The 14,696-nt window shown below is 54.6% G+C and overlaps 1 protein-coding gene across 2 annotated transcripts in view; it reads left to right on the forward strand.

The window, feature by feature from the left end:
* The first annotated feature begins 1,750 nt into the window (after window positions 1-1,750).
* The window catches only part of PRTG (protogenin), a 121,978-nt gene continuing 109,032 nt past the window's right edge, over window positions 1,751-14,696 (forward strand). The window contains exons 1-2 of one of the 2 annotated variants that reach the window (XM_032953820.2): window positions 1,751-2,131; window positions 11,593-11,916. In XM_032953820.2, coding sequence (XP_032809711.1) covers window positions 2,056-2,131; window positions 11,593-11,916 — 400 coding nt within the window. In that variant the 5' untranslated portion in view covers window positions 1,751-2,055. The remainder of the gene's footprint in view (window positions 2,132-11,592; window positions 11,917-14,696) is intronic. The other variant, XM_032953821.2, reaches the window with a different exon arrangement.

The following is a 14,696-nucleotide window of genomic DNA, read 5'->3' on the forward strand; positions in this document are numbered from 1 at the left end:
TGGTGCGCGGGATGAGTCTTACCACCCTGTGTGTGTGCGCGCGGGTCGAGGAGGTGTTGTTTATATGGTTCGCGGGTGAGGGCAGTGTTCGCGTGTGTGCCGGTGTTTTTGGGGTGCGCGTGTGTGCCCTGTGGATGTTGTGTGCTGCGTAGGGGAGCGTGTTTGTGTATGTGAGCGCCTGCTGTGTGTGTGTGTGTTAAGATGGTGTATGTGCCGAGTGGTAGGGCGCGCTGTGTGAGTGTGCGCTGTGCGTGCTGGCTGTCTCTGTGCTTACGCTGAGCGTACGCGTGTGTGACAGGGTTGGTGGGAGCTGTGTGTGTGACAGGGTTGGTGGGAGCTGTGTGTGTGACAGGGTTGGTGGGAGCTGTGTGTGTGACAGGGTTGGTGGGAGCTGTGTGTGTGACAGGGTTGGTGGGAGCTGTGTGTGTGACAGGGTTGGTGGGAGCTGTGTGTGTGACAGGGTTGGTGGGAGCTGTGTTGGTTGACAGGGTTGGCGCGAGCTGTGTGTGACAGGGTTGGTGGGAGCTCTGTGTGTGACAGGGTTGGTGGGAGCTGTGTGTGTGACAAGGTTGGTGGGAGCTGTGTGTGTGACAGGGTTGGTGGGAGCTGTGTGTGTGACAGGGTTGGTGGGAGCTCTGTGTGTGACAGGTTTGGTGGGAGCTGTGTGTGTGACAGGGTTGGTGGGAGCTGTGTGTGTGACAGGGTTGGTGGGAGCTGTGTGTGTGTGACAGGGTTGGTGGGAGCTGTGTTGGTTGACAGGGTTGGCGCGAGCTGTGTGTGACAGGGTTGGTGGGAGCTGTGTGTGTGACAGGGTTGGTGGGAGCTGTGTGTGTGACAGGGTTGGTGGGAGCTGTGTGTGTGACAGGGTTGGTGGGAGCTGTGTTGGTTGACAGGGTTGGCGCGAGCTGTGTGTGACAGGGTTGGTGGGAGCTCTGTGTGTGACAGGGTTGGTGGGAGCTGTGTGTGTGACAAGGTTGGTGGGAGCTGTGTGTGTGACAGGGTTGGTGGGAGCTGTGTGTGTGACAGGGTTGGTGGGAGCTCTGTGTGTGACAGGTTTGGTGGGAGCTGTGTGTGTGACAGGGTTGGTGGGAGCTGTGTGTGTGACAGGGTTGGTGGGAGCTGTGTGTGTGTGACAGGGTTGGTGGGAGCTGTGTTGGTTGACAGGGTTGGCGCGAGCTGTGTGTGACAGGGTTGGTGGGAGCTCTGTGTGTGACAGGGTTGGTGGGAGCTGTGTGTGTGACAAGGTTGGTGGGAGCTGTGTGTGTGACAGGGTTGGTGGGAGCTGTGTGTGTGACAGGGTTGGTGGGAGCTGTGTGTGTGACAGGGTTGGTGGGAGCTGTGTGTGTGACAGGGTTGGTGGGAGCTGTGTGTGTGACAGGGTTGGTGGGAGCTGTGTGTGTGTGACAGGGTTGGTGGGAGCTGTGTGGGTGACAGGGTAGGTGCGAGCTGTGTGTGTGACAGGGTTGGTGGGAGCTCTGTGTGTGACAGGGTTGGTGGGAGCTGTGTGTGTGACAGGGTTGGTGGGAGCTGTGTGTGTGACAGGGTTGGTGGGAGCTGTGTGTGTGACAGGGTTGGTGGGAGCTGTGTGTGTGACAGGGTTGGTGGGAGCTGTGTGTGTGTGACAGGGTTGGTGGGAGCTGTGTGGGTGACAGGGTAGGTGCGAGCTCTGTGTGTGACAGGGTTGGTGGGAGCTGTGTGTGTGACAGGGTTGGTGGGAGCTGTGTGTGTGACAGGGTTGGTGGGAGCTGTGTGTGTGACAGGGTTGGTGGGAGCTGTGTGTGTGATAGGGTTGGTGGGAGCTGTGTGTGTTTGACAGGGTTGGTGGGAGCTGTGTGTGTGACAGGGTTGGTGGGAGCTGTGTGTGTGTGTGTGTGTCCTGGGTGTGAGCGTGTGTCCGGCCGCCCCCTTGTCCGGCCGAGGAGGCGTTCCTCCCTTGCCCTCCTCCCCCACCCCACCCCGACCGTGCGGGCTCGCCTCGGCTCCCCACACCCCAAACGGGATGCGACCCTCGCGTCGCGAGCGACGACTCCGCGGCGCTGCGTCCCGAGCGCACTCATGGCGAGACGGACTAATAAACACCAACGTTGGTGCGGGGCTCTCCGGCTCCTGGCGGTGTTCGTCTGCGGCGCAGGTGAGGGAGGCGCGTGTTTGTGTCCCCTGCGCCCCGGTAGGCGATGGATCTCTCTTGCCTCCTCTCTCTCCCCCATCTCTGTCTCCCGGCCGGCTGAATCTCCGCGCTCAGCCATGTGGTCTTCTTCTTGTTGTTGTTGTCACGCATGGTAACGGGACTTGAGATCGAGCCCCGTGCGGGGCAGAAGTCACGGACGCGGCCGGGTGGCCACCAGAGCCCGGGGATGGGGCCCAGCGTGGGGGAGCCGCACGCGATGGACAGGGCAGCCCGTGTGTGTGCGCGTGCGTGCGTGCGTGCGCGTGTGTTGTTGATGCGCAAAGTTACGGGGCAGTTGAGGCGCGTGTCCGTGGCTCTGAGTGGCGTCCCCAACGCGGGCACCCCCATCGTGAGCCCCGCGCTCTCGTGACAAGTGCTCGCGAACAGCGCCTGGGCTCAGTGGCGTCTCAAGGCTAGAGGAGGAGTGTGCGTGGGTGTCCAGTGCCGCACGACTCCGCGGGTCTCTGGGTAAAAGAGACTTCTGGGCTCCGCGGTCTTTTGACTTGGCGGCTCTCCGCAGAGGTCATCCGGCGATGTATTTCATTGTGTGCGAGGGTTGCTGCGCGCGTGTTGATAATGCCTGCGAGTGGTCCGTGCTGTGCGTGCTGGGCGCGAGTGTTGTGTATCACACACACGCACGTGTGGTTAGCGCACTAACCACTCCGCCACCCGGTGTTGCAAGTTCCCACCCTTAACAGTGGCGAATTTTCGTAACCGGTACCGGGCCTTCGCCTAGGTTGACTCAGCCGTAACGAGCCCCCGGTGCGGTGTAATAATATCGGCGTTGGCCACCCACCCCCTCGCGTGCCGTGCCGGCTACTCGCCAACAGCACGAGCCCCAAGGGGCTGTATTGGAGGGGGGGGGGGGGTCTTTGTCTTTGCTGCGATGTTGGTGCGCGCGCGTTCTGATCGCGCTCCGCACGAGGCACCACCACGAGTCCCGTCTCCTGGGCCAGACGGGGGTCGCTTCACCCGCGCTGCCCCGGAGGCACGGGCGGGACTCGTGAACGGGGCCCCGCCAGCAGCAGCATCAGCGGCAGCCCCATCCTCATGTTCGTCGTCGTCACTTAGCGAAGGAACTTCGAACGCGCAGCGCCGGTCAGCGCACAAGTGGGGCCGCCAAGAGGGGCGATTGGCCCGCGATCAGACAGGCGGCCGGCAATGACCAAAGCCGCGTGCCTTCTACAATCGACGTTAAAGAAGAGCCCACAACCCCCAACTCGCTCCCATTTGACGTCTCCATTGAGCCGGCCGTGGTGCCGCGCGCCCGTGATCCATCGCGTTGGAGGCGAGGGTTGGTGGTCACGAGCACAGAAGTGGAGTTCGTGTACCTGTCTGTGCGGACCGATGGATGTTATCCTTGCGTATTGAAGTGTTTCTCCGTGAAAAGCCGACTCAAAGTTTCCTCGTCCACGAAATAAGACACATCGCTGGAATCGGAAGGACTCGGAAGGACCCTGCAGAAAAACAAGAGTCCGAAACGAGGCATGGGAATTATTCAGCAGCAGCAGTAGCAGCCATGCTCGATCCACTGCTGAATGAAAGACTCCCAAAGCCGCCGCCACCGTTCCGTGACGCAACACACTGGAGCTATCGTCATCATCGTTCGCACATTTAGGATTTTACATACCGGTCAAATACCACATTTGCCAAACTAGTGACTGCAAGAACCGAGTTTGCCTCTAACTCCGGAATTACGATCTCACTCGCAGTAGCGACTCTCAAAGGGACCTCGCGTGGATACACGAAGGGAATCCATCTCGCTCTGGCTCATCCCTCGAGCGCGTTCGGCGCTGATTAATCGTGCAAAATCGCTGCTCCATTGAATAATCCTGTAATATGAACTCGCTGGTTCTGCGTCTCAACAGAGGTGAAACTAATTGTTATCACACTGCCGCCACGCATAATGCGATCGCGTATACTGATGCAGATGCCGATGTTGCTATTAGCCGTGCACGGGACACTGATGATGGGGTCCCGTTGACTGAGCGGCTGGCTGGATGGATACTAGAACAGTATATAAACAACAGCGCAGCAATTGATGAAATCCGTGGATTTGGTCCACTCGCTCTATAGAGTCTCTGCCTGTTGGGTCTGCGATCTTCGCTGAGCTTTGAGTTACCCCTCGTAGGAGCGATATAGTACAGCCACTGGTTCTCCCCAAGCCAACCACACGCCCAACTACTCCTTGACGGGACATCACCTTCCTGAATGAGATGTAACATCCGAGTCGGGCTCTTGCTGGGTAAACACTTGCCAGCCTTATTGACCATGGGCCCCACGCCTCGTGCAGTGTCGAGCGCAGTACTCGCAGCAGCGCTTCTTCAAAGTTCGGGGACTGCACGCCGACGAGGAGGAGTGGGGCGGGCGGGCGGGCGGGGGGCGATTACAATCGCGACCACTTCTAAGGAGAGTGCAGCCCCAGCAAGGGAATGTGGAATTAGGGGGGAGAGTTGTTTGGGGGGGGGGGAGCGGGGACGCGGAGGAGCCCAGCCCACGTGGCTCTGCCCCCCCCCCATCACTCTTCACGACTGTGGCTGCGAGTCGCAGATTGCACCCCCAATGAATCGCTCCCGCTCCTACAGCACAGCCAGTAAATGGTGCACTCCGTCTGGCGATATAATATAGAAGTCGGTGAATGAGATTCCTAGTGAATGAGTCGATGAAAGAGTTACACAGTGAATCGATTACTCCGTTCTGGGGCTGTATCACAGTGAATGAGTTGTATCTACGTATGTTGCACTTATTTTGTACCAGGGGTAGCCAACCGTGCTAATCGGAGGTGCGAGTTACACAGGGAATGAGTTTGTGAACGAGTTACCCTGGCCGCTCGATCAGTGATGCGCGCCCTGAATGAGCAAGTGAATGAGTTACTGGCGCTCGTTCACCGCGCCGCGTCCTCTGCTTTGGGTCCATCCTGGCTGAGGAATGAATCGAGTTGGCGGGGATGATCGTCACAACAACCACCGCTGGATTCCCCCGTGACTTTCTCTCACGAGCGACGTGCGCTCGTGTGTGCACGGTTAGAGCGAGACGCGTTCGGGGGACTCGATTGGACGGAATTAAAATAGAGACTTTAAAATGTTCAGTAAAGACCGGTGCATGCCCCAGAGGCTGTTCAACAATGGTAATTAATGCTTTGCAGCCTATTATGTTAATCCACTGCTGGGGGCTGTTTGTCCATACTTCACCACGCTGGGCAGGCAGTGGGTTTTGATGAAGACGAGATTACGTGACCATACTTCCCCGCATTGCGGGTGGTCCGTGCGGGATAGTGTAGGCGCGTGGGTGGGTGCATGCAGCAGAGGCGACTTTCACGTACTTAATTTATTTCTTATTTCATGCTGTTTTCGAGGACTAGGAGAAATGTCGTTGTTTGCTGGTGTGAGTAGAGTCGTGGATAATGCCTCCCACTTCCCTCTGGGAAGGCTGGGAAAGCGCCCATAATGGGTTTGGATTTAGGGTTTTGGACAGGGAGTGCTGTGGGTTAGGATAAATCGGGCCCACATTTTGTAAAGCGTCTAATTCCAAACCCATTTTGGTCACCACCATTCGAACCTCGTACACCCCGAAGTCGTCCTCTGTTCGCGTTAGTGCCATTGTTATTTTTGATGGACCTCGCTGGGGCAGAGCTTTCACGATCCATAGGCCGTGGTCTCATCGCCTCTGACAAGGCCACAGGGCTTCTTCCCTGGGCACTCTACGGCTGGGTTTGGACTCTCGCCGATGACCTCCTGAGGGCTAAGCACATTCGTGTCCCTCTCTATCTTCCATCCGTGTCCAATTCCCTACATGAAGATCTTTCATCTGAAACACTGAGCAGCGTTCGACCAACGAGAGAAACAATATTTTAAGTTTTAAAGCGATGTCGCTTTAATGATTTTTACGGACTGGCATATGTAAAATATGTGTGTGTGTATTTAGTGGTTGGTTGAATCAAGTAACTGTGCTCGGGTAGGGCACATTATGGCCAGAAAGGTTAAACCGGGTGCACAAGACTTATTCTGACATTGGGGCCTAGGAAGAGACCACACTGCGTAGGATAACCAACAGCGAGACGGAGCGATGTCAGGTCACGAGCAGTAGCGACACGGATTGTGGCATCGCAGGACTACGAGGCAAGGGCTAGGGCATCGGGAATAACTTAATCCAGCAGTGGATAGACCCTGACCTCGCGATGATGAGTGGTCTGCTGAAGAAATATGGCAATCGTTTAATTATGATGTCGCCGCGATGCATTGCGGTGCAGTGTAAATGCGTCCCAGTGAATGAATTGGTGAATAAACGAGTGGAGAGCGATTCGTGGTCAAGGGACCGATTGAGTGGATGACAGAGGGATTGCGAGACTCGGCGGGTTAATGGGTGCTGTAAAAGCGTCATTCGTTTAAGGGAATATATTAGTGAATGAGTAAACGAACGAGGTGGCGAATGAGTGACTGAGCGAGTAAGTGCATGAATCAGTGAACGAATGTTGCACGAGTGTCCACGCGCTCTGCAGGCTTCATCGTTCAAGTGAATGGAATGAGTGAATTGGGAAGTGAGCCATTTGGTGAATGACAGTGGACGAGAGAGTAAGCGAATGAGCAAATTAATCAACGAGAAAACGAGATGAGTCTGCGAATGAACCCGTGTGAACGAATGAATGGAGTGTTCATTCGCATCGTAGGCATCGTCATTCGTTTAATCTCCGTCGGTTCTCGCTGTCGGGGTTAGGGGATGACCGAGGGACGGGACCCGGGGCCTCGCTCGCTGCGAGAGACGAGCAGAGAAAGGGGGGGGCAGGCGGACACGGGAGGGAGGCGAGAGGGACGGGGGGAGAGGGGCAGATGTAGGAGGAGAGGGCTATGGAGTGAGATGTTGGCGACGAGGAAGATGGTGAGATGAGGTGGAGTGAAGGGAAAAGTGCGACTGAGACGAGGGACGTGAGTTTGGCGCCCCCTAGTCAGGTCGCGCGCCCTCCTCCCCTCCTCTTCACCCCCCTCCTTACCCCCACCCCATCTCCTTACCCCCTCCACCCCACCCCCTCCCCTCCACCCCACCCCTTCACCCCCCCTCCTTACCCCCACCCCCTCCACCCCACCCCTCCCCACCAATGGGACAAACAAAGGCAGCGGGCTGCCCGTCAGAATCTCGGCAGCACCGTCCCGCAAAGTGGCGCGCCTCTTAGTAAACAAGACAACAACAACAAGAACAACAACAGCAGCAGCAGCAGCGATGAAGCCACCAGGGTGGTGCAGCTTGCAGCACGTCCCGGGGACTGCTCTGCGTTATGATCGCTGCGCTGGTTAAACACGCGGCGCTGCTGCTGCTGCAGCTGCCACGCCTCCTGCCCTCTGCAGCTCCCCTCCATCTCTCTCTCCATCTCTCTCTCCATCTCTCTCTCTCCATCTCTCTCTCTCCATCTCTCTCTCCATCTCTCTCTCTCTCTCCATCTCTCTCTCTCCATCTCTCTCTCTCCATCTCTCTCTCTCCATCTCTCTCTCTCCATCTCTCTCTCTCCATCTCTCTCTCTCTATCTCTCTCTCCATCTCTCTCTCTCCATCTCTCTCTCCATCTCTCTCTCCATCTCTCTCTCTCCATCTCTCTCTCCATCTCTCTCTCCATCTCTCTCCATCTCTCTCTCCATCTCTCTCTCCATCTCTCTCTCTCCATCTCTCTCTCCATCTCTCTCCCTGTGGTGGTGAAACACGGCTAACCCAGACTGCTGGCTGGGGAAGGGTGCGATTAGCGAGCACCGATTTTTTTTTAAGGCGAGTGTCGACGTTTCGCGCCCCTCGCCAGTCGAGTCGCTACTGGACTGTATACACGGTATCAACTCGCCACTGATGTTAGCCGTGACCTGGAATCGAACGTGGGTCGATCACAAGGTTCTCGGGTGGTGAGGTGGTGTGGTGGCTTTGGCGGGTAAGCGCGTTCCCCGCTTGTTGCAGCAGTTCGCGGTCTGATTCCAGCGGCTGCCCTGGTTAATACCGCGGTGTGGTATTAAGTGCAAAATACTTGTACGCGCCGTCTGCTTCACAGTGAACGTTGAAGACCCCGTGATGCCATTCGCAAGAGTAGACAATTGTGTGCCAGCGTCACGGTCAACATCTGCCAAATCTGAAGAAAGATAACCACCCGTAAATAGCTGAATTTGAATATAAAAAATGGCAATCATTGCTCTGCGACTGCGAAAACTTGACAGTGCCCTTCCTGGAAAAGACGAATGAGACCCCCGGATAAAGAAGTGGAATAATAAATAAATAGCGAGCACAGCGCGCCACCGCGGGCTCGTCTTGGAGTGAGCAGGCGTAGTGGTGGGAGGAGCGGTCGCCTCGTGCCCAATGTTTGACTCAAAACTGCAAAAATGTCAGAATCAGAATTAGCATTGACACTGGAGGATTCCGATGTTTTATAAAGCTCTCTTTCACAAGTGTCCAGTCGGGGCAGGTCACAACGTTACGACAACAAACACTACAATCATTATATAGGGGTGGAAAATATAGGAAAGGTAAACAAATCACTTAAAAATATACAAATAAAACTAAACGCATATTTTTTGATTGCCAGGTAAAGCCCACTGAGCTATTAACGTATTTTGTCAGAAGCGACGTGGCCACAAATGATAGCTCAACAAAGTGGCTTATCACGTAGAAACGAATATCAGCAACATCAATCTAAATAATGTAAATGCAAATGCACCTCCCGTCACAGACCACGTCGTGGCAGCTACGCGTCTCCATCAGAATCCCGGTCCCCTGGTGCCTCCGCGTTGCCGGGACGTCACGAACGTGCCCTGAACGCGGCTGGGAACCTCGAGGCCGCCCCTCTGGTGACATCCCCGTGACGTCACCACGGGGTGGGGCAGCACCATGGCTGCTCTCGCCTGACCCCAGTAATGAGGCAGCCGTGAGCGCCCCGCGTGACCTCCACTGCGCCTGCTGTCCGCCCTGTTGAGAGAGCCCTCGGCTCAAGAGCGGAAATTCCACATTGCCGTGGCGAGGGCCGGTCGATTCGAAGCGGTGTTGTGTTTTTCAACGACCACCCAGAGATGATTGTATTTATGATAGACAGAGTGAGTCAAACCACAGCTGTGATATGAATTCTGGATTTTCCCGATTGCGAGATGCTCGCGTGATTTGTTGTGCTCGGAATTCCTTGACGTGCTCAAGATGTAATTCGCTTGTCGGTCAGTGGTCAATCAGTGGCGCGTCGCCGTCGTGTTGAGTTGTGAACTGTCAGTGCGCAGACGTTCGGATAATAACTCCGTTTCCCTGACGTGGATTCACGATGTTTACATGGCCTACGAGGCATTTTGGGTCTGCACTTAAAAAAAAAACAGAAACTGGAGGCAAGTGGAGAGTGAAGAGAGGTTTGACAACGTCAGAGCAGAGATAGTACTTAACATTTTTCCAGAGTCATCTGAAAATGCCGGAGATGTTGAGCACTTACGGAACGTAATGATTTTCTAAGCCTGTGACGCCGCTTGGCTCGCAGTGAAGGCAGTGCCCCCATAGCCGCTCGGTGGTTCTCTTGCCACGTTGCATTCGTTTTCTCTTTTGAGCCTCATTTTGATGACTTTTTTTATTTAATTTTGATCACTCTTAAGCAAAACAAGCAATTGTGAAAATCAGTAAAACAGTGCAGACGTGCGTGTGAATTGTGAACACTTTGAACCATTTGAAGGAACCAAAATTGACAGCATTAAAAAAAATCAATACGAGAGATCACCAATCCTTAGGAAAAGCAAACGAGCATGGGCGGCGGGAGGTTGGGCCACGCTCGCCAATTGAGAAGGCGACGAAGAGGCCGCCAAGAGAGCTACGGAGGGACGAGAAGCTGGCGTCGTGTGATGGATCGCGCCAGGTGGGGAGCGAGGTGGATCGCTTCTGCATCGACGCGGGGGAGCCATTCAACCCAGCAGTGGATCGAGCAAGGCCGATGGAGATTCTCGCGGGAGCCCTGCCTGGTTGGCCGGTGACACGGCAGCGGCGGTGCACGTTCCTCTGGAGCGATGCGAAGTGATTTCCGCTCTGAATTGCAGCTGTCCTTGGAATAGCTATTGATGGGATCGATAGAAATGATTCCGTGATATTGATAACGGGGAACGTAACCCGCGTCGAGGCATCGCATTATCGTGGGGTTGATGCGTTTGTTAGCGGCAGGCCGCTCGTTCAGCGGCCGGCGCGCATCGGCGCTCGGAGCGCTGTCCCTGCAGAGCGCTGCTCTCTTGCCGCGTTTCACAATAATCCACTCTTACTCGAGTGAACGCATTTTGCGAGCGCGAGGAAGAGGCGTCTTTGATGTAAATTTTCTGGCGGTATAAGGGGGTCGCGTTTCACAACAGCTTAATAAATAAACGGGTTGTGGCTAAACACGTCAGCCCTGCTATTAATACCCTGGGTTAATAATACAAGGGGTGGTTGTTCTTGTCTGCTGTTTGTTTAAACATAGATATACATGCGTCGCCGCGGTGATAATTGTTGACCGCACAGTGTGTAGTCCTGTACAGCAGCAGTCCACCCCGACTCCAACCACTGTCTTACATCCACAGTAAATCATCGCTCAGGGGCTTTTGATTTGACATTTTCGCTCCTGCATCATTTTTAGTCTGGTTTAGATTGAACTCAATCCCACTGTTTTAAATGTAATTGATTTCATACATCTCATCACTGTGTTAGAACAATAATTTTAACCTAAATAATGTACAAGTCTTGTCAGTCCGCTGCTGGATGAAGGTATATTGCCAGATGTCGGTGGTGATGGAATCTAACCGCACTTCACTAAGCTGCTCCGTATGGGTTGGGGAAGAGACTGAATGCCAGGAACCAGTTCAGATATCACCACCGATATCACAAACGACCGGGAATTGAAATCTGGTTCATCGTGCAACGTGCTAACCACTGTTCCACTGCTCCCTCTGGTTTTAAGTGAACGTCTCTGAAAATATATTTTGGAAGTTGTGTGCCGGTCCCTGTGTTATGAATTAAGCATCAAAGATGACGATGAATATGTTTTAAGGCAATTTTGCATAAAAATGAGGCTCAACGCACCAAACTTGTGCCAGATTTTCTGCAAAATATTCACATTGTGGCACCACGCAATAATAAAGTCGCACTATGTGGTTTCGTTTCCTGTATTTCTACTCTGTAAGTGCAGTCCTGTTATGACGCAATGCCGTTCGTATCGCAAGATAGGAGAGAGGCGTAGGATTCGTTCATTGTTGGTGTGTGCGGATCATTGTTGAAATTGTTTGCACGATTCAGCGGTAGAGTTGGTCCCACGTCTGGGTTTAATAATAACAACAACAACAGTAACAATAAAAGCATCCTTCTGAAATCTACCTGACTATCAAGAAGTGAACGCTGGGTTAACATCGCGGACAGGTGCCCTCCTTGCCCTAACACACAGCTCTGTCACCTTGTGCCCCCTCCCCACCGTCCCAGCAGGAGCTCACCCGGGGCTGCGCTTCACGCTGGAGCCCCCTCGCAGCGTAGTGCTGCCGCCTCGCGGCGCGCTGACGCTGAACTGCGCGGCGCGGGACGGCAACGGCGCCGCGACGTCCCCGGAGCTGAGCTGGAGGAAGGACGGCCGAGCGCTGGGCGACGGCGCCCAGGGTGGGGGCGACGAGGGAGTGGCGTGGGCGGCGCCCAACGGCACGCTGCACGTGGCGCGTGCCGGGCGCGAGCACGAGGGCGACTACGCCTGCGTGGCGCGCGGGGCCCGCGGCGCCGTCGTCGTTGGGGCGGCAACGCGCGTGCGCGTCGCAGGTGAGTTGGCGCGACGCGCCACGGAACGTCGATCGTGCCGCCACGCGTCACCCCGGGAGCGGGGGCAGGTTTTAGCTCGGTTGGCTACGTACGGCGCGAAGGAAGTTCAACGCATCGTACATGCATGCATATATACATGCCAGGTGGCTCCGGGGTCAGAGCGCTGAGCCGAGGTCGCCGAGATGCTGGGTTCGAATCCAGGATTCGGCCGCCTGTGATTTCAACCAGGTGTACCGAGCGGACGGTCTCAGCCCGGTCACAAATTATTATAGGAAAAGAAATGCCTCCAAACGTTACATTTAGGGGTTCTGCACTTAATTTCGCTAAATTCTGGCTTATGAATTGAATATAGCTGAGGGGGGTGGCAGAGGTGAGGGGGGAGATGCGCTGCCCCCTGTTGTGTGGACCAGAGGTCACTCGACGGGATCTCAGAAGTGGTTCTGTGATATCTGCTTCCGTGGGCCATTCTAACACCAAGGATTGCACTGCTCTGCGAGAGGCACAAATGGATTCTTTGTTTCGTGCCGCGACACCGATGGTGCCGTCGGGACAAAAGGACAAACAAATAATAAATAATAATAAACGTGGGGTTGAGCGTGGGGTTAGGTTCTGATTGGTTCGTGCTGTGTGACCCCTAAGGGTTGCATGCAGCTAAACCCTATGGTTAGATGTAGCCTCTTCACTTTCGATTCGCTGCTGATGACGGTGTTTACAGCTATGCTGCGCTGTTATCACCGGCGTCCCTCTTGCTCCACGCAAGCCCCTCCTCCACGCCTTCACGCCAGTGCACTGCGATGAGTCTTTTCAAGGGCAAACTCAAAAGGCCATTATAGGTGCTGAAAATCTGGACAAGGCTGTGGGTACATAATCGTTAATTCCGAGTAGCGGGGGTTTGATTTAGCACGTTATTTTCAACTGTGAATATTTTTTAAAAGCAGATTTTAAGAGGTATTGCCATATTTGATACCTTGTGCATTAATACTCCGTGTGATAGGGACAGCGCATGAAGAGTAATTTGGCAAATGACATAAGATAAGCACATTACTGAGCTATCCGATGGGTGAGCATTTGGCTGGGTGAGCATTTGGCCAGTCGTGTAAAGTTCGTAGTGCCTCAAGTGGATAGAAAGTTATAAATTGCAGCACTGCATCTGAATCACGTGTCGGATTGACATTGGCCACATGCACAACTTTTGGCTCGCTCAGCAGTCATTCAGCCACTCCGTCTGACCTGCAATATTGTGAGGAAAGAGCAAACCAATTGGCATTTGGTCAGCTAATCTGAAGTTTTGCCGTGAAATTCTTATCAAGCATACAAGGGATTTGCGAAGCTTATGTCCGCTGGAGATGGACGCTTAGAGATGCTTGGATTCATCTGACAGCTGTGACTAAGCTTTGATCTCAGCCTGCCCTCTCCAAGATCCAGGGTGGCTCCTCTCCATGCCACAGATCAGAGGTGGGCCCTCACTGGGCACAGGCACGGCCCGGAGCAAGCTGCCGCTAATCGGTGCCGTGACTGTGTCTGATGTCAACGCATTGACTGCGACGGAGATGATGGGACTTCACAACGGCACGTGGAAATGCCACTGGCGCACATTTCAGATGTTGGATTAAACAGTAATATTATTATTCACGATAATAATACTAATTATGTATTGATAATGCTTGCAATTATGTCGTGCCCGAAACGGTTCGGAGAATGTTTAAACATTTCCCAAAACTCAAGCTACGCATGGGGGGAAAGCTCACTTTGATTGGCACTCCTGAGTCAGTGGTGGTAATTCCACATTCCTATGTGGGGAAAAAGAGTCTCTGGATATTAGTTATAGAGGTCAGAAATATAATAATGCAAGAACAAGCAGGCACTTGTAACTTATGAATTGGCTAACTTGCTATTGTCGCACTGGCTGTATGCTTATGAGTAGAAACTTTCCATGGCGTTGAGCCAATGTTCCCCAAAGCAGGTGGAGGCTGCTCCACTTGAGCCCGACTTTAACTCCTCAGCGCCAGCAGGCGGGGGTTGGTGTCCCGTTACTGCGAGTGCAGCCTTACGCTGGGGCCTGGTCCAGGGTGGTTGCAACCGTCATGAGTCAACCTCTTTAACCCAAGGGTGGGCCCTGGCCACGTGGCCATTTGTCATCGAGTTAAGGGAGCGCTACTCTCGACATCGATACGCAGAGTCCGTTGACCATGCCGCTGCGGACAGATAGCGTCGGGCAGAAACTGGTCTTCAGATATAATAATTCTGTTTTTCCCACGCTCGTGCAGTGGCGATGTTCGTGACGTAAATTGGGAAACTCGGCCGCTTCAACTTCTACCGCGTGGTCCCCTGCCTCCTGCACAAGCGGGCACGTTTTGAAGTCGCCATTAAGTTGAAGCGGAGCGTGAGTGCGTCTGCGATAGTAGTGCAATCTACGGACTTGACAGCCCCCCCCCCCCACCCATTTTTCAAGCGGGAACCGGACCCGCCACCCTCCCCAGCGTGGATTAACCATCGCACTCTCTGATGCAGGCGCCACGCTGCCCATGCGCCACTCGACCAAGGGGGAAGCTTGCAGGCGCTGAGCTCGCATCATGGGGCAGTGTTGCTTTCCTCCTCCCCCCCCTTCCCGAGAGGGTGGGATCGAAACTCGCGCTGCGTTCTGCACCTCTCAGCACTGCGTGCGAGCAGTCTCCGAGTCTCGAGCGGCGGCGGCGGCGGCTCAAGCGGCGGATTTCACAGCAGACATTGCCCACGTGGTTTCCCAAGAATGTGTTATTTTCAGAGCAAGCGGCTACATA

The sequence above is a fragment of the Petromyzon marinus genome, chromosome 13 (genome assembly GCF_048934315.1).
Source record: "Petromyzon marinus isolate PM22_M1 ecotype Great Lakes invasive population chromosome 13, UKy_Petmar_22M1.pri1.0, whole genome shotgun sequence".
In the NCBI taxonomy this organism is placed as follows: domain Eukaryota; kingdom Metazoa; phylum Chordata; class Hyperoartia; order Petromyzontiformes; family Petromyzontidae; genus Petromyzon; species Petromyzon marinus.